General features: G+C 41.8%; 3 protein-coding genes and 1 pseudogene across 12 annotated transcripts; 2 read left to right on the top strand and 2 right to left on the bottom strand.

The window, feature by feature from the left end:
• LOC109128432 (uncharacterized protein K02A2.6-like) lies at window positions 10,785-13,328 on the bottom strand. Its single transcript, XM_019234720.1, has 5 exons — window positions 13,173-13,328; window positions 12,319-13,110; window positions 11,941-12,240; window positions 11,768-11,849; window positions 10,785-11,692 (listed from the first exon to the last, which is right to left on the bottom strand). Exons 1-5 carry the CDS (start codon window positions 13,326-13,328, stop codon window positions 10,785-10,787), a joined length of 2,238 nt encoding a protein of 745 aa, XP_019090265.1.
• Window positions 13,786-15,966, bottom strand: LOC104699895 (annotated as a pseudogene).
• On the top strand, window positions 16,149-17,971 carry LOC104699880 (cell division cycle 20.2, cofactor of APC complex-like). Of its 2 annotated transcripts, none has more exons than XM_010415287.2 (3): window positions 16,149-16,453; window positions 16,631-16,723; window positions 16,813-17,971. In XM_010415287.2, the coding sequence occupies exons 2-3, from the start codon at window positions 16,707-16,709 to the stop codon at window positions 17,828-17,830; spliced, it is 1,035 nt and encodes a 344-aa protein (XP_010413589.1). In that variant the 5' UTR covers window positions 16,149-16,453; window positions 16,631-16,706; the 3' UTR covers window positions 17,831-17,971. The 2 variants fall into 2 exon arrangements, with proteins under 2 accessions (XP_010413589.1, XP_010413580.1); XM_010415278.2 differs by having other exon boundaries at window positions 16,807-17,971.
• On the top strand, window positions 18,584-21,328 carry LOC104699857 (phosphatidylinositol:ceramide inositolphosphotransferase 3-like). 9 transcript variants are annotated; one of them, XR_002033072.1, is made up of 7 exons: window positions 18,584-18,869; window positions 18,955-19,044; window positions 19,435-19,521; window positions 20,052-20,096; window positions 20,199-20,301; window positions 20,389-20,618; window positions 20,930-21,328. XR_002033072.1 is itself a non-coding variant. In XM_010415255.1 (5 exons), the coding sequence occupies exons 2-5, from the start codon at window positions 19,297-19,299 to the stop codon at window positions 20,390-20,392; spliced, it is 393 nt and encodes a 130-aa protein (XP_010413557.1). In that variant the 5' UTR covers window positions 18,584-18,869; window positions 18,955-19,296; the 3' UTR covers window positions 20,393-20,428. The 9 variants fall into 9 exon arrangements, 1 of the variants encoding a protein (XP_010413557.1); XR_002033069.1 differs by having other exon boundaries at window positions 19,615-20,112; XR_002033071.1 differs by having other exon boundaries at window positions 19,435-19,804; window positions 20,052-20,112.

The following is a 22,067-nucleotide window of genomic DNA, read 5'->3' as shown; positions in this document are numbered from 1 at the left end:
AAGCATAAGTTTACATTTTTCCAAATGGCGTCTATATGTGTTTGTACCATTTTGTGTGCATTGTACGCATAATCCTTCTTGCAATATTTGCACAATGCTCTTTCTTCACTAATACCCAAGCTGTTAATCTTCTTAATCACTGAGTACTGCTTTCTTTTTTTGGTTTTGATGACCCTCCCTTGTCAGCATCTTCATCAACATTAATAAATCCCTCATCATCGTTAGCATCTTCATCAACATCATCATCTTCAACAACCTCAAAGACTTTTCTTTTCTGAGTTTTAGGTGCTTCTAGTTCATAACTCACTTTCTGTTTCTGTTTCTGCTTCTCAGATGCTTCTGGTGCAGCACTCACTTTTTTTCTTTGCTTTGCAGATATTTTTGATCCATTAAAAGCTCTGCTCTATGTTCAGCATTTGCAGCATTGATAAATCTCTGAGATTCTAGGTCTACATATCTCTGTTCATTTGAGTCATGCGACTCTTGTGACTCCTATCAAAACAAAAATAAAAAAAAAATCTATTACTAAAACATAATTTGAAACATCCACAGATCGTTTATCAATAATACATGAACAAAATTACAACTTAGAACACTAAACTGAAAAATTAAATGTTAGAACACTAAAACTGAAAAATCAAAAGTTCAAACCAGAATGCAATCAAAGTTCAAGGATACATAAACCTGCAACTTAGAACACTAAACTGAAATATCAAAAGTTCAAAACACTAAACCTGCATAAACCTGCAACTTAGAACACTAAACCTGAAAAATCAAAAGTGCAAAACATAATGCAATTAAAGGTCAAAGATACATAAACCTGCAACTTAGAACAAATTTAACTGAAAAATCAAAAGTTCAAAACACTAAACCTCCATAAACCTCCAACTTAGAACACTAAAATGAAAAATCAAAAGTTCAAAACAGAATGCAATCAAAGGTCAAGGATAAGTATGAAACATTACCATTACAGATATGTTCAGATGTGTATGGCTTCAGCTTCCAAGCCTCCAATGATACTCACAATTCACAAACGAAAATTCTCACCTCTATGTTTGAGTCGTAAGTCGTAAAAAATAAAAAGACTTTTCAGTTTCCTTGTTAACCAATGAAAACACTCTTAATTTAGCGTTTTCGATTATAAGTTTTATTCTAAAACCTTTACAAACTCTAAGTGAAACAGAAGGTTCCAATTCAAAGAAAGGTTTCAGACTTTGATGGGTCGACCCGCAAACCCGCAATCCGCAACGGGTTAGCCCGCTCCAACCCGTGATGGACTAATCCACTAGGCCCGCTAATTCATGGACACAAAAATGATGTCCAAGCCCGCCCCGCCATGATACTAAATGGAGGCCCGCTTGACACCTCTAATAAAGATGATACCGAACCACCATTCAGTAATTAAGATATTTATGTGATGATAATGGTTATCTATCTCATCAATTTGATATGATTCTTAGGTTTTGATATGATTATTAGAATTACGGTATTATTCCTTTTTAATTAGATTTAAGGTTTTATATAATTTAATTTTAATAGGAGAAATATGTCGGTTTGTAAGGTTCTATATAAGAACCCTCTTATGCTAATGAGAATTTCAAGTTTCCAACAATTAATCTAATTCTCCAAAGAGAGACTTGGGTTAAAGGGAATTTAGCTTTCAATATATTGTTCTTAAGTTTAAGCAACGGGTGAGATTACTAGGACTGAGGCTAAGTATTTGGCTCATAACAACTGGGCATCAGAGCCGTTTTCTGATTCGATGGAGAAGAGACAATAACGGTTTATCAATTTGAGAAATTACTTAAGGAGACAATCAAAGAGGTTGTGAATCCGCTGAAGGGTGGCTGTGGTAGAACTCCAAGAGAAGGTAACCAGACATGAGGAGGTTTTGGAGACGACGATGGCTGCACAACGAGAGGAACGTGAACAAATAAAGGCGTTGGTGGAGGAGTTTCGAGAAACACAAGGAAAGTTTGAAGCAGCCCTAGATGCTGCGAAGGAAGATAACTCCAACAAGTTTGAAGCTCTTTCTGCGGTTATAGGAGGGAACGAGATAGAGGAAAAAGGAACAGCTTCCATGTCTAAAGAGAAGCAAAATAATGGTGCCGCTCTTAGCGATGGTAGCACAGGTGGTCTATGGACAAAACGTATGATGGGAAGGGATCAAGGCCATGGTTTGTTTGATGGAGGTGGAGAGTGGGCTGTGCGACAGATTGGAGACGATGGGGGCACATGAGGCAGAAGGGAACTCTACGGGGGATGTACGAATGCAAAAAAAAAAAATTGGTTGGAAAATCAGTTTGATGGACGGAGGAGAAAGTGGTAGGAAAGAGACGGAGAAATTAATGGTACCACCGTCTAAGATGGAGTTTCCTCCCTATGTTGGTACAACTAATGCGGTGGAATGGTTACAGAAATGTGAAGACTATTTTGAGAATCAAGGGGTATATCATGATGATTCTAAGGTTTGCGAAGCAACGTTCGTGTTAAGAGGACAAGCGCATAATTGGAACAACAATCTGCGTAGATTGACAAGGCATCGGCTGGGGTGGGTTGAGTTTAAGAAGATTTGCACGAGCAGGTTTGGAAGAGCAGATGCTGTGAATACAGTAGGGGAATTGTGTAACTTAAGACACACGGGAACAGTTGATGAATATTGTGATCAATTTGAAGAGTGTTTGGGATGAGAAACCCACTTAATAGGAGATCAACAACTTTGGCTGTTTTGTGTGGGGCTAACCGATAGCTTGCGAAAAGAAGTCGATTATCTCTGACCGGAAACGATCTTTGAAGCTATGGAGTATGCACGGGATAAGGAATACAGGATTGAAGGCGATAAACGTACTCGAACATTTGGAGTTCACTTTGCGCCAACAGCTAGGTCAGCGTTGAAAGCAAATGGTGGGACCCAAAATAGAAAAGACAAGAAAGCTCAGTTGCCCCAACAAACAGAAGTGAAACCAGCTCCTCAACAACTGTTTTTGAAGAAATTGACTACCGTAGAAATGGCCAATTGAAGAGGAGGACATACCATGAGCTGAAGCTTGAGGACAAGCTTCAAATAGAAGAGGGGAGTAATGATATGATTATTAGGTTTTGATATGATTATTAGCATTATGGTATTATTACTTTTTAATTTGAATTAAGGTTTTATATAATTTACTTTTAATAGGAGAGATAGGTCAGTTTGTAAGGTTCTATATAAGAACCCTCTTATGCTAATGGGAATTTCAAGCTTCCAACAATTAACCTAATTCTCCAAAGAGAGACTTGGATTAAAGGGAAGTTAGCTTTCAATATATTGTTCTTATGTTTAAGCGGGTGTGACTACTAGGGCTAAGGCTAAGGCTTTGGCTCATAACACAATGCAAAATCAAAAGCTGTGATTTAGGTTGGTATCAGTAGAAGGTCCAAGAAAAACTGTTATCTATGGTTTCAGCTTGGTTTTAAAGTAAAAATTTAGTTAATAAAATTCAGAACACAATAGAACTGAAAGTGGTTTCTATTGGGATGAACCAGTAGGAACAGCAGCATTGATGAACCACTACTGGTTCAGTCCAGACCGGTCCACGTAAGGAAATCGAACCCTCGGTATCAAGACTAGCTGTGCATCTCGAAACTTGTATGGTTTTGGTTTTTTAAGTTCTTTTCATATTTAATTATTATTTGGGATTAAGTTGTTTTGGGATTGGTTTTATCTCTGGTGTTCCTTATCTCTTTAGAACTCAATAGTTCTATTCTGTGGGATGGTTATCTATATAAACAAATAAAAATCTTAGAAAAGAGGTAGTTTTAACTACCCAATAAACCTTTGTGTTCTTGTTCTCGTCATTCTCTGATTGGGACCTTATAAATTGGTATCAGAGCAACTCTTTATCGCTTTTGATCCGGACCACCTTGTGGTGTCATTAGCAAACTTACGACCGCGTCTCAATAGCAACGTTTGATTGGGACCACCTCTTGTGTGGTGTCAGACATGGCAGGGACGAATAAGGAGCGGGTTGAAGACTTGGAGGCCAAGGTGGTGGAGCTTAAAGATGAGGTTCAACGGTAAAACAGGGATTTTTGACCCGGTTCCAGTCAATGGAAGCGGCGATTGATCGCCTAACCGTGGCAATAACAGCCAACCTGGAAAGTGAAGGAAGCACTCTACGTTCAACAACTAGGAACACGAACCTAGATTAACAGTTACAAGCGGCTGTGACGAGGGGCGATGTTGCTAATCCACTGGCAGGAGGAAGAACTGTAAAACTGGATTTTTCCAGGTATAAGGGAGGAGATCCGACGACGTGGCTGAGTAAGCTCAAGCAATACTTTGATTACAACCACACACCAGCGGATCAGAAGGTGCAGTTTGCGGCTTATCACTTTGAGGAGGAAGCTAATGAGTGGTGGCAAGCGACTACTAAGGCGTTAAGAGATGATGGGGTTCAGATCACGTGGGCCATATTTGAAGAAGAGCTACGGGTCCGATTTGGACTTACTGGAGACGACTTTGATGAAGCGTTATCCAAGATTCATCAGACAGGGACCTTATAGGAGTACCAGCGAGAATTCGAACGTCTACAAAACAAATTTGTTGGCTGGACTCAGAAGGCACTGATCGGGACATACGTCGGAGGGTTGAACCCGGCTATTGCAGTCAAAATGAAGAAGTGTGACCGAGTTCAATGCTCTGTAGTCGGTACAGAACCGCCATGTTCCATATTTCTTCTTGACCAGTAGCACCGAGGAAGAAAAAGGACTTGAACTGGTGCGAATAATCCCAGCCTCCAATATTTCCTTAACTTGCTTCTGAATTTCATCCTTTTGAAAATGTGCATAGCGATATGGTCGGACATTAACTGGGTCCGCTCCTTCGTTGAGGGGAATGTGGTGTTCAATGTCCTTTGTCAGCGGTAGCTCTGTAGGTTGTCGAAAAAGATCTAAAAATTCTCAAAGCAATGGCTCCAACCCTTCCGGAACCATTGGTTCAGCTCCATCTGGTACACAGACTTGCACGACGAACATTGCTTGGCCCTGTCGTACCTCCCTCTCCATCTCTCCAGTCTCTGCGGCCTGCAACTGTGACTAAATTCCCATCAACTTATGTTTCCCCCCGTTCCAAGCAAACTCCATAGTATGGTTTTTCCAATCACACACAGTCGGCCCCAAACTTTCCAACCACTGAACCCCAAGTACAATGTCCAGTCCTGACAGAGCCAGCACATACAAGGAGACAAGAACTAGATCTCCAATCCTTAACTGTACTTGTTCACATTTCCCATGACACTGAATCGGTTTTCCATCGGCCACCTTAACTGAAAACGACCTTACTGCCACTATTGGTAGCTTGAAGTCCCAAACTTTCCTTTCGCTAATAAAGTTGTGGGTTGATCCACTATCTACTAGCGCGGTTAAGTGATGTTTTCTGATGCTTGTTTGCAATCTGATAGTTTGCGGTGCGCCCCAACCGGACAAAGCATACACTAAGATTTCAGGTTCATTAGTAAGGTCCCAATCAGATAATTATGAGAACAAGAATACAAAAGTTTATTGGGTAGTTAAAACTACCTCTTTTCTAAGATTTTTATTTGTTTATATAGAAAACCATCCTACAGAATAGAACTATTGAGTTCTAAAGAGATAAGGAACACCAGAGATAAAACCAATCCCAAAAAAACTTAATCCTAAATAATAAATAAATATGAAAAGAACTTAAAAAACCAAAACCATAGAAGCTTTGAGATACACGACTAGTCTTGACACCGAGGGTTTGGTTTCCTTACGCGGACCGGTCTGGACTGAACCAGTAGTGGTTCATCAATACCCTCCCCTTCAACAACAACCTTTCCCTCAAGGTTCGGAACCAACTCAAGAAAACTAGCCGCTATATACTTCTCCTCCTCCCAAGTGGAATCCTCTTCAGATAACCCCTTCCATTTGATTAGCAACTCCGACTACAGCTTGCCGCCCATGGTGACATTCCTTTGACGCAGAACCCTCTCTGGCTGAAGTAACAAGTATAAATACTCCCGCAGTGGTGGTAATAGGCGAGGAGCAAGAAGAGTTGTTCCCACGTATGGCTTCAGTAGCGAAACATGGAAAACAGGATGAATACGGGAACCCGTTGGCAAAGATAACTGATAAGCAACCGCTCCCACCCGTTCAATGACCTGAAAAGGACCAAAGTAACGATGAGAAAGCTTTTGCGACGTCCTCCGAATAACAGACTGCTGACGGTACGGCTTAAGCCGCAAGTACACCCTACTTCCTTGTTCCAGCTGAAGATCCCTCCTCTTAGCGTCAGTGTGCTGTTTGGTCCGGTTGTTGGCACTGTGAAGATGTTGTTTTAAGTCGTGCAAAAACTCATCCCGCGACGCGAACAGCTCGTCGATCTCAGCCAATGTAGAAGATCCCACCTCGTATGATGGAATCATTAGTGGCTCCCGACCGTACAAAGCTTGAAAGGGTGTCATTCCGGTGGAAAAATGGTAGGACGTATTGTACCAGAATTCCGCCCATGGCAAGAGCGAGCTCCACTGCTGCGGTTGTTATGCACAAAATACCGAAGAAAATGCTTGATGCAACGATTAACTACCTTCGTCTGGCCATCCGTTTGGGGGTGATAAGCTGATGACATACACAGGTGAGTCCCCGCCAACTTCCAGAACTCTCTCCAAAATAAGCTCACAAACATAGGATCCCGGTCACTAACAATAGATCGTGGTATCCCAAGGAGCTTAACCACGGCATCAACAAACTTGGCGGCAACAGTCTTGGCTGTGTACGGATGTGACAATGGCACCAAGTGTGCTGCCTTAGAGAGACGGTCGACAACAACCATTATGGTGGTATGGCCATTGGATCGTGGAAGTCCATCAATGAAGTCCATTGACACGTCCTCCCACAACTGGTCCAGTATAGGTAACGGTTGCAGTAGTCCAGCCGGTGACAAGGAAGACGACTTTGCCCGCTGACACACATCACACGCTGTGACATACTACTTGACACTTGGTTCATGGCCGGCCAATAGAACTGTCGTGGTAGCCTTTTGTAAGTGCGCAAAACTCCTGAATGACCACCGAGAGGGGTGTCGTGGTGCTCAAGCAAGAGCTGAAAAATCAGTGGTGATGTCGGCGGTACCACTACTCAGTTTTTATAACACAAGAGACCATTCCTCCATGAGTACGGTTTACCCGGTTGTGCACTTGCTAACCCACCAACCCGGCTCATATAGTCATCAGTCTGAGCAACTTGACGGATCTCCTCCCATATCGAGGTACTAGGGACAAATACAGCCTGGAGTACAGGGCTACCCGCGACCCTTGACAGAGCATCCACCGCCATATTAGTCTTACCGGGCTTGTAAACAATCTCGTAGTCGTATCCCACCAACTTTGCCATCCACTTTTTCTGCTCCAGCGTCAATATCCGTTGTTCCAAATAATATTTCAAGCTGTGCTGGTCTGTCTGGATTGTAAATCGTCTGCCCAACAGGTACGGTCGCCAAGTGCGGACTGCGACGATGATGGCAAGCATCTCCTTTGCGTATGTGGACCATGATTGTTTGGTAACATCGAGTGCTCTGCTCATGTAAGCGATGGGTCGCTCATTCTGCGACAGGACTGTTCTGATAATTTCTTCTGAAGCATCGGTTTGGATCACAAATGGCTGAGCAAAATTTGGTAAGGCTAAGGTTGGCGTTGATGTTAACGCTTTTTTAAGAGCGACGAACGCGACCTACGCTTCCTCGTTCCACTGAAACGATCCCTTATGCAACAATTTAGTTAATGGTCGTGCGACCAAGCTGTAGTTCTGGACAAACTTGCGGTAGTAACCAGTCAACCCGAGAAATCCTCGTAATTCTGTTATTGTTGATGGTACTGGCCAGTCCAACATGGCTTGAATCTTTGTCCTGTCCACTTTCACTCCTTCTCCCGAGATTATGTGTCCTAAATACTCCAACTCCTTTTGGCCAAAAGCACACTTCTTCATTTTGACTACAAGATGGTTCCGCCGTAGAAACGTGAAAACCTCCGTAACGTGAGTGACATGTTCCTCCCAACTTGCGATATAGATGAGGATATGATCAAAGAAAACCAAGACAAACTGCTGCAACATTGGTCGAAAAATGCTATTCATCAGAGCCTGGAATGTAGAGGGAGCATTGTATAGCCCAAACCGCATCACCATATACTCATAATGGCCATTGTGTGTTCGAAAAGCTGTTTTGGCTATGTCCTCCTGACGCATTCTCACTTGGTGGTACCCTGCTGTGAGGTCAAGTTTAGTGAAATAAACCGCTCCATGAACCTCGTCCAACATGTCCTCCAACATAAAGCGTTTTCATGCTTTGATCCTCAAGAGATTTTAAAGTGCCCATTTCACCTGCCTTGCCAAGTAATTTGATACGTTTTGGATGTTATTCTCAAGAGCAGGCAAAGCGATAAATAAAGTGATTCTCTCTTTATTAAGATTAAGACAACGGTAACAAGATGAGAGAAATGTTGTTGGAGTCTCTCCCCTCCCCCTTACAATGTTTACCAAATACTCGACAAAGATCCCCCTTGCCCAACCTACTACATAAGTACTACTCTGATATCCCTACCCCACACCAAAGAACCGTTACAGACTCTGCAGTAGGATAGTGACCTTTATTCCTTACTAAGGCAACTTGACTCCCATACAAAGCCCATTACTACTACTGGATCCTTCTTAGTGAACTCTTAGCCACTTGGGCTTTTCTTCTTCCTATGGTAGCGGTAGAGGACAGGAGGATGTTGGACCTCAAATGTAACATTACCCCCGCCTTTGAAATTCACCTTGTCCTCAAGGTTGAAATCTGGGAATTGCCCTTTCATGGTGCTGACCCATTCCCAAGAGCATTCAAACTCCGGTAACCCCTTCCACTTGATCAACACTTCCGCCTGACCAGACACCGGATTCTTGCGTGTATCCAATATAGCCTCCGGTTCTTCTTCTAGCACTCCTTCCTCTGTGAGCTGCTCTGGAATCGAAGCGGTCACAATGTGATCTCCTATGGCAAGTTTCAGCTGTGACACGTGAAAGTTAGGATGCACCTTAGCTTCAGCAGGGAGTTTCAGGCGGTACGCCACTTTTCCCACGCGAGCCTCAATGGTGTAAGGTCCATAGAACCTGGCTGCGAGTTTCTCATTGGTTCTTCTTGCTAAGGAACGACGACGGAAAGGACGCATTTTGAGATACACGAGATCTCCCACTTCAAACTCAACCTCCCTGCGATGGCCATCGACTCTTTTTTTCATCCGCTGTTTAGCCGTGTGGAGATGCTCCCTGATCAAGCCTATTACTGCATCACGTTCTTGAAGTTGTATCTCCAATGCAGCATTTGACGTTGATCCATTCTCATATTTCACCAAAGAGGGTGGTTCACGTCCGTAGACTGCCTTGAAGGGTGACATTCGGATAGCGGAGTGGTAAGATGAGTTATAAAATAACTCTGCCCAGGGAAGGAACCGTGACCAAGTTCGAGGTTGTTCTCCCGCAGAACAGCGGAGATAGGTCTCCATTCCCCTGTTGGTGACTTCAGTTTGTCCATCGGACTGAGGATGGTAAGCGGTACTGAAACAGAGGCTGGTTCCTGCCAAACAAAACAGCTCCTTCCAGAATTGACTGGTGAACACCTTATCTCTATCCGAGACTATGGTCCTTGGAAACCCATGCAACCTCACTATCTCTTGAATGAACAGATTAGCAACGTCTGTGGCCGTGAAAGGGTGTTTGATGAGCAAGAAGTGAACATACTTGGATAGACGATCAACCACCACCAAGATCGCATTGTTTCCTACTGACTTGGGTAATCCTTCTACAAAGTCCATAGAGATGTCTTCCCACACCTTCTCTGGTATTGGTAGCGGTTGTAACAGCCCCCCTGGTGCTAGAGTGGAGTACTTATAGCGCTGACACACTAAACAAGCTGCTACATGCCTTCGGATATATGTCATCTGCCTTCCCAATAAAACAGTTCCCCGATTCTTTTTTTGTGTTTTAAGCACTCCTCCATGGCCTCCCAGTTTGCCATCATGGAACTCTCTCATGATGAGTCCGGTTAATGTTGAGGTACTTGGTATCACCAGCTTTCCCTGTCTAAGTAGCCTCCCATTGATCAGTGAGAATTCCAGATGTGAGCTTCCATCTTTCTGCAAATCAGTAATGATGCTTTTGAGCATCGGGTCCTTGTCGACCTCTGCGCATATCTCCTCCAGTTGGATGGCCGCAGGAACTGAGATAGCGAACAATGATGGTACCACGTCCTTACGAGAGAGGGCATCTGCTGCCTTGTTCTCCATCCCCGGTTTGTACTGAATATCAAAATCAAAGCCCAGTAATTTAGTGAGCCATCTTTGATATTCCATGTTTATCTCCCGCTGCTCCAATAAAAACTTCAAGCTTTTTTGGTCTGTTCTCACCACAAACCTTCTTCCTAGCAGATAGTGGCGCCATTTTTGTATAGCTAAAACGATGGCCATGAGTTCTCTTTCATAGATGGATTTGAGCCGCTGTCCATCGGAAAGTGCCTGACTGTAGTAAGCCACGGGTCTCTCTTTTTGCATAAGAACAGCACCCAACCCGAACCGTGAGGCATCCGACTCCACGACAAACAGCTCTGAAAAATCTGGTAAAGCCAGCACAGGCACCATCGTCATCGCTGTCCTGAGCTTCACAAATGCCGCCTCACTATTCTCACTCCACTCAAACTGATCCTTTTTCAATAAATCGGTCAGTGGTCGAGCAATCTCTCCATAACCCTGCACAAATTTTCAGTAATATCCAGTTATTCGAAGGAATCCTCTCAAGGCTTTGATGTTGGACGGTGGTTCCCATTCCACCATGGCCTGTATCTTTCTCGGGTCGGCTGAGACTCCTTCCAGGGAGATGATGTGTCCCAAATATGCGATGGTGGAGGTACCAAACTGACATTTCTTTCTGTTGGCGTATAGCTGATGCTGCTGAAGGAGTTTGAGTACTTCTCTCAAATGCCCTTGGTGTTCTTCCTTCGAGCGACTGTAGACAAGGATGTCGTCGAAGAAGACCAGCACAAATTTCCGCAGGAAGGGACGGAATACATCATTCATCAGAGATTGGAAAGTAGTTGGTGCGTTCGTTAGACCAAAGGGCATCACGAGGAACTCGTAGTGTCCATCATGGGACCTAAAAGCTGTTTTTGGGACATCCTCAGCCTTGACTAAGATCTGATGGTAACCGGAACGCAAGTCGAGCTTTGAGAACACTCTTGCTCCATGGAGCTCGTCCAACAACTGGTCAATCATTGGGATGGGGAAGCTGTCCGGTACTGTGGCTTTGTTGAGGGAGCGGTAGTCGACGCAAAACCTCCAGCTACCGTCTTTCTTCTTAACTAGAAGCACCAGACTTGAGAAGGGACTACCACTCTCTCTAATGATTCCTGCGGCTAGCATCACAGAAATTTGCCTTTCGATTTCTTCCTTCTGGGCGTGAGGATACCGGAAGGGTCTCACGCCTACTGGTTCGCTGCCTGGTTTGAGAGTGATCGCATGTTCCTTGCCGCGTGAGGGAGGAAGCCCCTGCGGTTCAGAGAACACCAGAGCAAATTCCTCCAATAGCGACTGAAAAATCTCCGGTGTTGTGTCTTCATCTCCTTCGATAGGGTAAGGTTGGTTGGTATATTCCACATAGAGCCCTTCCCATCCTGCTGTAACGTTTTCCACATAGCCTTAAGAGAAATAGAAGCATTCTTTAGGCTGTGGTATCCCCTGAGAGTCACCCAATCTCTCTCGACCATGAAACTCATCCTCTGTTCGAGCCAGTTCACCCTCATGTCTCCCAATGTCTGTAACCACTGCTCCCTAAGATCACGTTAGCTTCCCCCAATTCCAGTGGCAAGAAACTGGTGATTAGTGTGTAATTCGGAAGCTGAAGCCTCATGCACTGACACACCCCGCTTCCTCTCACCATCAACCCGTTTCCCATTCTCACACCGAACCCCGCGGTTCCCCTCGGAATTATCCCCAACCGCTGAGCCATCATGCTGGATATGAAGTTGTGGGTGGCTCCGCTGTCGATCATTACCACCACTTCTTCCCCTTGTACACTTCCCCTCAACTTCATGGTGCGTGGAGAGGAGATTCTTGCGGCGGATTGGATCGATATCGCTGCAAATTCCGGTACCTCGACGTTTTCGGTCGCTGCCTCCTCTCCGCCGTCTTCTCTGTAAGTTCCTTCGTCGTCCTGGAGCCCCTTAAATCGACATTGATGTCCAGCCTAGTACTTCTCGTCACAACGGAAACACAACCCCTTGGCTCGTCGTTCGTTAGCCTCCGCGTCAGTAAGTCGCCTGAATGGAGGTCGTCGTGGTTCTGAGGGTTTCGAATTAGGGTTGGCAATTTTTTCTCCAGTTGTTCGCGACGTCATCGTTTTGCTCTCGTGAGTAGAAGAGACAAAGCTCTTGGCATTTGATGGATTTGCCCCTCCCCCTGTGTACGGTGTCCCACGTGTCACTACTTTCTCTCCGGTTCCGCTGTTCGCTGCTCTGTTTGAACTTTCCCACCCCAAAATCGGCGGCGAGTCACCATGTTTGTTCCAGTCTTCCACCATTTTGGAGAGGCTCATCATCTTCTTCAGGTTTCGCGGTTCAAACATCTTGACCCCTGCTCTAACCTTCTGTTTTAAACCAATCATAAAGGTCATCTCTAAGACTTTCTCTGAAACCTCCGGTGCATTAGATGCAAGAGCTTTGAACTCCTTGCAGTATTGCCCTGCGGTTTCGTCCTGCCGGGGCAGCAGCAGCCGCTCCCCGGCCGTCAGATCTTGTGTTTCAGCAAAGTTTTCCAAGATTCGGTCTCTCATCTGCTCCCAACTGAGAAAAGGGTGTCGATCCCTTTCCCATCGATACCAGGTGAGAGCATCGCTGGAGAAACACACTCTGACTGCACACAACTTCTCTTCCTCCGTGTATTCCTTGAGTTCGAAGTACTGCTCTACACGACCTACCCATCCTTTCGCGTCTTCTCCGTCAAACAGGGGCAACTCAATGTTTCGGTTGAGTGGCTCTCGCCTTTCAGGAGACTCACTTCTCGGCGGTGGGGGTTGGTTGGTGCGTGTCACGCTCTGGTTTCCCGGATGAGTTGGTGGTTCTTGGAGGTTTACCTCTTCTCCAGGCGCTCTAGAACATCCCGCTTAGCCATTTGTTTCTCAAGAACGTCAAGCTTACCCAACTGTTTCTTCATTTCGTTAACTTCGTTATCCAAGGCCGATACTTGTTGGATCTCCCTCTGGAGGTTCTCTACAACTTTCTCAAGCTCTTCTAACTTCTTAGCCGGTGGCATGGTGAACGTTTCCGAAGAAAAAACTCGCTCTGATACCAATTTGATACGTTTTGGATGTTATTCTCAAGAACAGGCAAAGCGATAAATAAAGTGATTCTCTCTTTATTAAGAATAAGACAACGGTAACAAGATGAGAGAAATGTTGTTGGAGTCTCTCCCCTCCCCCTTACAATGTTTACCAAATACTCGACAAAGTTCCCCCTTGCCCAACCTACTACATAAGTACTACTCTGATATCCCTACCCCACACCAAAGAACCGTTACAGACTCTGCAGTAGGATAGTGACCTTTATTCCTTACTAAGACAACTTGACTCCCATACAAAGCCCATTACTACTACTGGATCCTTCTTAGTGAACTCTTAGCCACTTGGGCTTTTCTTCTTCCTATGGTAGCGGTAGAGGACAGGAGGATGTTGGACCTCAAATGTAACATAATTTCAAAGTTATTGGATCGTTTACACTGCAAAATGTGTGAAGAATAAGATGAGAGAACAGTTCCAAAATAACGATTCTAACTAGCCAATAGGAAATACCAAATCAAGAAATTGAAAGGGGTAACTCAACGTACTTTGAAACTTGTGCGGTAGGAAACTTGTGCCCCCAAGTCTTTGAAGACTACAGTTAATTAAGGAGTTGTTGTTTCCATCACAGTACTCCTTGAGTGATATCTTGCTACTAAGGACAACAGGTTTCTCCTTTGATCCAGGAGCCACAGGAAGAGTCCTTTGCCTCGACGGGTAAAACTTCTTAGCTGTTGAAACAACAAAACCCAAATCACAAAATTTAATACCAACGGAGAAAGTAACCATAATACATTAGTAAATCTATTCAAAGATGTGAAGAAAAAAAAACTTCAAGTATCTCTGCTTAAATACAGTACCGACTTACTGTAGAGAAACTAGATTAAGATTTGAAGTGACACACTGATTATACATTGTAGTAAGAACTAAGATTTCAGATATTGTCATTACAAGCTATCGTCACTAATGGACAATCCTAAAGTGAACCTTTTTTTTCTGGCTAAAAAGGGACTGATCCATTAATGACAAGAGGTTGTGATGATTGATACAAGAAGCTTAAGAGATCCTTCTCACCACCATAAATCATTATCAAACCTAGATACTCCTTTTAAGTTTAGCTTCAACACATATCTTGATTATATAAACCCATAAGCATCAAATTCTAAAAGGAGAACTCAGAACACACAAAAAATGCAATGTACAAGATGACATTTCAACACTAGCTTACACAGTCAAGACTAGATCAATATTCAACAGTTCGACAAGTCAAATCCCTAGTAAAAATGAAAACTTTACCTCTCTTATGAAACGCTTCTTGCAGATCAGCAATAGTGGCCTGCGTATAACAAAACACACACACACACAAAATTCGAATCAGCAACCCTCAAATCAGAAAAAAAAAAAGAATGAAACTTTCCCTACATATCTCCAGGGGGGATATCGAGCAAGCAAACTAAAGGAACAAAAACCCTCAAAATCACATTATAGAAACAGACCATCATACTCAAATATAATAGAAGAATATGAAAGCCAGTAGTTTGGTTACCCATAATAACGGTCTTTAATGTTCTGCTAGGACAAGTCTCCTGTTTCAGGCATCTCATGACGGTATGGACACTCAGCACCTCTTGTACACTCTCCCCTGATGAAGAAACTACAAATATGTGCTCGGTTCCTTTTGTAGTATGGTGTTGTTCTTTGAAGCATACGAATGGTATCATTAGATCGAATCTTCCCAAAAGAAGACTCGTAATCTAGTCTGCATATAAGAAAGTAAAATCATTTCAATAAAGCCACTATAAGATCAAGCTTTTCAACAGGATCCCATAACTGTAGTATTGCCACATTTCAAACCAATTCAAGACTCAGATAATAACTATTCATCAGATTCCAAGCTTGGACATAGATAGAGTCAACCATACCTTTCGATCATGCTCTTCAGCGAAAAACTCCCGGTTCACATCACTCTTTGGGATAGAATCATTGAGTACACACATTATTCAGCATGTCTGACAAACTTCAGTTTTCTTGTACCTCTCATCCCGCCCAGGTCGCCACCTAAACACCGTGAAAGGTCGCGTACAGATCTTGCATTCCTTATCATACTCTGCGCCCTTGTCTGCAATGCATACCAAATAAAAACAACAAACAGTGAATCAAATCAAACATAAAGCACATACCACTACCAAACTTGCATTCTCTACAATTAAATTTGGGATCTTAACATAAATTTACTGATATCATCAATTCGAAGTAACCAAAGGTTTAGACTTTCCCCCTAAATTCCCTAAACCCTAGAATCAGAAATCACTAAATTTGCAGCTCCAACACTCAGAAACATTAAAAAAAATCATCAAACGAGTACAAACTGAATAATTGGATGAAGAAGAAAAAGGAGATTGGAGTTTTACTTTTACCATTCAAACGTAAGGATTGTCACCGAGACAAGACTCGCATATGATTGGGAAATCAGAACGTTCCCACCCTCTCAGTATTCTATGCGCCATTCTCTCTCTCTCTCTCAGTATTCCTGAATTGATTTTGTCAGTCTCTCAGTATTCTATGCGTCATTCTCTCTCTCTCTCTCTCTCAGTATTCCTGAATTGATTTCGTCAGTCTCTGGAACATGACTGACTGGGAAACAGAGGGAATCAAAACCATCAAGTAGTGATACGTAAACCGAAGTAAACCACAATTAAATTTAAAACAAATCAATAAACCGGAAATAACCGACCAATTTTAAAAACAGAAAGGCTTTAAAAAGTGGTGGTGTATAGAAATAGCGATTGCCGTGAGTATCTACCACTTCTCTCCTCAGTCCTCATCAAATCACCTCTCTCTGGCTCTCTCTCTAGTCTCTACCAATCCAATTTTTACTACCGTTTGTATCATTCTCTGTAGGATTCGTTTAGTTTACTATTTCGACTAGGTTTCATTTCGTTTCGTTTCTATTTTTTAGATCTTCTCTTCTAACCCCTTAACCAATCGCTCGTTGTTGTTTCTCTTTTGTGATTTTTGTATAACGGATTCCTCCTAGTTGAAGGCAATGGCTCGATGCCCAATTCAATGATCCTTTCTCCCTAGAGATACCTCCAAAGAAAACGTAAGTTTTGTTACAAATTAGGGTTTCAATTTTTTTACGTCGCTTTGTTTTGTTCTTCGAGATTTTTGGGTTTCAATTGATTGATTTCGTGTTTAGATTATCAATTTCGTGTTTTGATGATGAATTGAATTGGACTGATTGATTTTTTATTATTATTTTATGTGTGTTTCTCACCAGCTTGACAGATTCATTCCGAATAGATCAGCCATGGATTTTGACTTTGCCTACTCGCAGCTAATGGAAAGACCAAACCATGATCAGGCAACAAAGGTAAGCTCACCATCGAGAGAAGCTTATAATAAACGATTAGCCGAGGCCATGAATCTCAATCGCACTCGTATTCATTCCTTTAGGAACAGACCTCAAACTCCAACTCCACTGGGAACTCTTCACTCTGTTTCTTCTTCTTCGCTTTACCAACAACAGCGTAAGCCGCCTAGACACATCCCTAAGACTTGCGAGAGAATGTTGGATGTACCTGACTTTGCCGATGACTCTTATCTCAACTTGCTTGACTGGGGCAGTGATAACGTTTTAGCCATTGCATTGCATCATACTGTTTATCTCTGGGATGCTTCTAAAGGTTCTACTACTGAGCTTGTCATTGTTGATGAAGATACGGGACCTGTCACAAGCATCAACTGGGCAGGAGATGGTCGTTATCTTGCTGTTGGGCTTAACAGCTCTAAAGTCCAGATTTGGGATGTTGCTGATTGTCGTAGAGTGAGAACGTTGGAGTGTGGTCACGCGTCTAGAGTAGGATCGTTGGCATGGAACGATCACATCTTGACAACAGGAGGAATGGATGGGAAGATCATCAACAACGACGTACGGGTTAGTTCACACCTTGTCAACACGTATAGGGGTCACACTTTAGAAGTTTGTGTGGTTAATATATGGGACCGTTCTAGTAGTAGTCAGCGGCTGCACATGCTTGTAAAGCACACATCTGCAGTTAAAGCTCTTGCTTGGTGCCCTTTCCAAACGAATTTGCTTCCAACTGGTGGCGGTGGGAGAGATGGGAGAATAAAGTTCTGGAATACTAGGACAAGAGCTTGCTTGAACACGGTAGAAACTAGCTCTCAAGTTTCTTCTTTGTTATGGAGCAACAAGGAAAGAGAGTTGCTTAGCTCACATGGGTTTACTCAGAACCAGCTTACACTTTGGAAGTACCCATCTATGGTGAAAATGGCTGAGCTCAATGGTCACACATCACGTGTTCTATATACGGCCCTGAGTCCGAATGGTTGTACTGTAGCTTCTGCAGCAGCAGATGAGAGACTGATGTTTTGGAATGTATTTGGAGTACCAGAGGTTGCCAAAAAAGCTGCTCCAAAAGTACCTGAGCCGTTTTCTCATTTGAACCGTATTCGCTGAAGTTGTTGTGAAGCCATTGTCTAATTGTATTTTTGCTACACAAAAGAAATGTTTATGCACATTGTATTAACATGTTAAGTTGTTGTTTCTACCTGAAACGCTTGTATATATCTCATTATATGGAAATTTTTTGATTTTGCATTCATTGAAACTTGATTTTGCATTCATTGAAACGATTGTTTGTGTGAAGTTATGGAAACAAATTTACTCAGAAGCGACAGTAGAAGCTTCTCTACTTGCAGAAAAATGGAAACTTGTTCTCGCTGGACTTGCATTTCAGGTTCTATAGCTCCTCCTCCCTTTATCCACTTAACTTACGGCTTATAATGTTGTTTTGGGTCTCTCTCGACCTCGGAAAAATGTCATCATCCACGGCTCTGTGTTCAGATCATCATCAGCTATTCTTCTTTTTGATGGAAGAGTATGGAAGCACGGACGGTTTTCCGGCAACCCATATTGGCCAAAAGCCTTGAAACCCCACGACACCGAATTTGTTACAAAAAGATATATAAGAAGAATAAAGAAACGTAAACTAAATAATCAAAAGAAAACAAAGTGATAAAGAACAAAGAATATGGTGCTGCCCAGGATCGAACTGAAGACCTTTTGCGTGTAAGGAATCGTGATAACCACTACACCACAGCACTTGTTGCTCTAATTCTGCCTTTAAATATATATACTTGGATACTGTTTGATGAGGAGTAGTAATTGAGCGGTTACAGTTGCAGCAGAATTGGCACAACAACAAAAGTTTTGCCTTTTTTTTGCCATCGGTTTGCGTAGATTGCACAAAAAGCTGAGTCCTTTTTCTCCGACAACAAACACAAAACAAAGAGACCCATTTGAAATCGATTCCTTATTGAAAAATTGTTGTTGATTAGGGAATCAAACTGGTCGGTGCGATTCGTGTGTGGCATCTGCGGATCGAGGTTTTGTTTCTATAGAAGAAGCACTTGCATTTGTTTGATCTTGCTGCAAAGATTAATGTTCATCCTCAATCTTAAACATGCCCCTTTACGTTGATTGCGAGGCTCCGAAGGTTTTTCATTTTTTTCCTGCCTTTGTCGTCTCTTTGTTTTTGAAATTGTTGAAATTGTTTAAGCGTCAATGGTTTGTGTGTGAAGCTATGGAGATGAATTTACTCAGAAGCGACATTAGAAGCTTCTCTCCTTGCAGAAAAATGGAAGCTTGTTCTCGCTGGACTTGTATTTCAGGTTGTTCTATCGCTCCCCCCTTCCCTTCATCCACCTAATTTACTGGTTTTAATGTTGTTCTAGGTCTCTCTCGAGCTGGTTTTAATGTATTTCAGGTTCATAGCTCCCCTCTTCCCTTCCTTCATCCACCTAATTTTATGGCTTATAATGTTGTTTTGGGTCTCTCTCTGACCTCGTAAAAATGTCATCATCCACGGCTCTGTGTTCAAATTATAGTCTTGCAATGTTGTTTTAATTAGCTTTGTTGATGATATGATAAATGTGGGAGCTTTAAGACTAGTAGTTATGCTGGTTTTTCTTTCAGTAATTTGCTTAAATGTGGGAGCTATAAGACTAGTTCAGTATATAAAATCCTATTTACATCGTTTTGTTTGGTCCCTCTCAAATCAGTACATTCATGGACTTGCTGCTCATGGAGTTCACTACTTACACCGACCTGGTCCAACGCTTCAAGATGCTGGTTTTTTTATTCTTCCAGTTAGTATGCTTGCTTTGACTTTTTTCTTATCAATAATTTGTTGTGTATCATAGCTCTGATTTGTTTTGGTAAATGATATGTGTTCTTCCCAGGCGCTTGGGCAAGACAAAGCCTTTGTCAGTGAAACTGTGTTTGTCACTAGTCTTTTTTTTTTCCTTCAACTCGCTGTAATGGATTAATGGTTCTAATACCTTGATTGCAGTGGACTTTCATCCTTTTGTTTCCCACAGTAAAAATATTTGTACAGTTTTGATATGGTGCAGAGTTTTTGTTTATTTAGCAGTAAGTTGCATTCCCACTACATTGATTCTTCTGTTTATACATACACATAAGATACAATCTGTTTTTAGTTTAGTTTTTGTCAGTGGTGTTTTAAGCTTTCATATGTTTTCAGGCTTCTCAAAGTCTGAGGATCATTACATATATTCTTTGCAACACAGATTCTCAAGGCGTTGGTTTTTTAGTTGTGACTTCGTTTTGGCTGTGTACTGATTTATTTCTCCCCTGGTATATCCAATTTCTCTATTAGGGCTCCAAGCTCGCCAAGATTTCGCCTCCAAAGAATGTTCTCGAAGTACTCTTGATTAACTGTTAGTTTGGATTGCATCTTTTTAGTTGGTACAAAATAATAACTCATAAAGTGGCATTTGATTAAGGTTTTGTGTTTAAAATGCAGATCCTGATGGAGTGATATATGGTTGTGGAGATCCAATATTTTCATCACATACGATATTCACTTTAGTCTTTGTACTCACATATCAAAGATACGGCACAGGAAGGTAATACTGTTTCATATAAATCATTCTATACAAAAGTTCATCCTTTGTAACAAGATTTTTTACATCTCATGTATGTAAAATTCCCAGGTAGATCAAGCATTGACTTGGCTTATGGCAGTTGTACAAAGCCTATTGATTATAGCATCAAGGAAACATTACACAGTTGACATTGTTGTTGCATGGTCAGAATAAAAAAGAAGAAATCAAATATCAGTTTTGCAAAAACTGAGTTTCTTAAATTATCTTAACAATTTCGATCGTTTGTGAACCTTGTGATGTTCTAGTAGAACAGTTCTACATTGACAGCAAACTTCCAGGTATTCTTCAAGAACTCAATCATTTTCCCAGAATGATTAAGCATACCATATTGTTTTTCTGCAATAGATCTACTCCCAGTTTATTTTCTGTGCATAGGTTTTTTGCAGAAACTTGGGACTGCTTTGTAATAGTTACCTTGTTACTTACCGATAATCAGATCATTACAGTGCTAAATAAACGTCCTAGCTACTCCAGATTTCCAGACCATTTCATAGTTTAGTCTCTGCTATTTGCCAGTAATAGAACTCGACACATGATTTGGTCAGTTTGTTCATTTTTGAAGAAACTGTGAACGTATATCTTATTGTAGAAATGGCTGAGCGTTCTAGTGGACCTTCTCAGACCCTTTACTTCCACTAAGTACAAAGGATAGTAAGAACAGGAGCAAAGAGGATCATCAGAGACTTCTAAACGAGAACAACGTAGCAGATGATCATTGATGTTCTCTCCAATCTCAAAATCTCAGAGCGGAATCTTAGTTAGAAACTATGCTGGTTGTGTGCATGTTTAGTCATAAACTGAACAGAAATTTCCCAGTTTCAAGCTATATAAGATATAAAGTTGTTCTTCTTTCTGGTTGTGTAAACTTAATCATTTGTAGAGATAGCTTACAAATATAGTACCGAACCACCATTCACGTTCAGTAAACTTGATAGTTATGGTGATGAAAATTGTAATCTGTCTCATCAATCCATTCACATTCGGTAAACTTGATAGCTACGGATCCTCTGTGGCATTTTTGTTTTTTTCGGCTATATATTTTCATGTGTCTTGTATAAAAGGTGATTTTGTCTTTACTATAAGGTGAAGAGAAAAGTAAAAAGAAAGAGAGTAAAAATATGTCTTAAGCTCACTTCGATATTCTAGTTTACCTCATAAAGACAATATATCAACTAAATCACTTTGTTATGATTCATCTCTAAACCATAAAGATGCATATAAACAAGTTTCGTTAGAGCCATCGCCGCCGTGTGAAGTCTTCAGCAGCAACGAATTTAACTGAAAGGGAGAAGACTAAACTATATTTTTTTAAAGAAGTTCCTTGTGTATTTATAATGAAACCATAATTCAGAAACTTCGTTTAAAGCGATTCTTTTGTATTAATTCATTTTTCTTTTTACTTTTTAGGGAAATTGTAATATATTATCATCTAATTTTTATAATAGGTTTTTCACTTAAGTCTCAAAAACAAATCACCTCTTTTATAATATGTCAAACGTCTATCAACGTGACTCACAAGCTACTCTGTTCTCCCTACTTACTTAGAAAACTCAAGTTTGTGTTTAAAATGGCGTACTCAAATGCGTTGTATTCTTAATTCTTAAACATATTTGTAATCTTAGGCTATATTTTTTCATGTGCCTTGTAGAAGAAGTTAAAGGTAGTTTTGTCTTTACAAGGTCAAGAGTGAGGGCAAATTTTTTATTCTAATTAAGCTCAGAACTTTG

The sequence above is a fragment of the Camelina sativa genome, chromosome 1 (assembly GCF_000633955.1).
Source record: "Camelina sativa cultivar DH55 chromosome 1, Cs, whole genome shotgun sequence".
NCBI lineage: Eukaryota > Viridiplantae > Streptophyta > Magnoliopsida > Brassicales > Brassicaceae > Camelina > Camelina sativa.
This window is presented reverse-complemented; position numbering and strand designations above follow the sequence as displayed.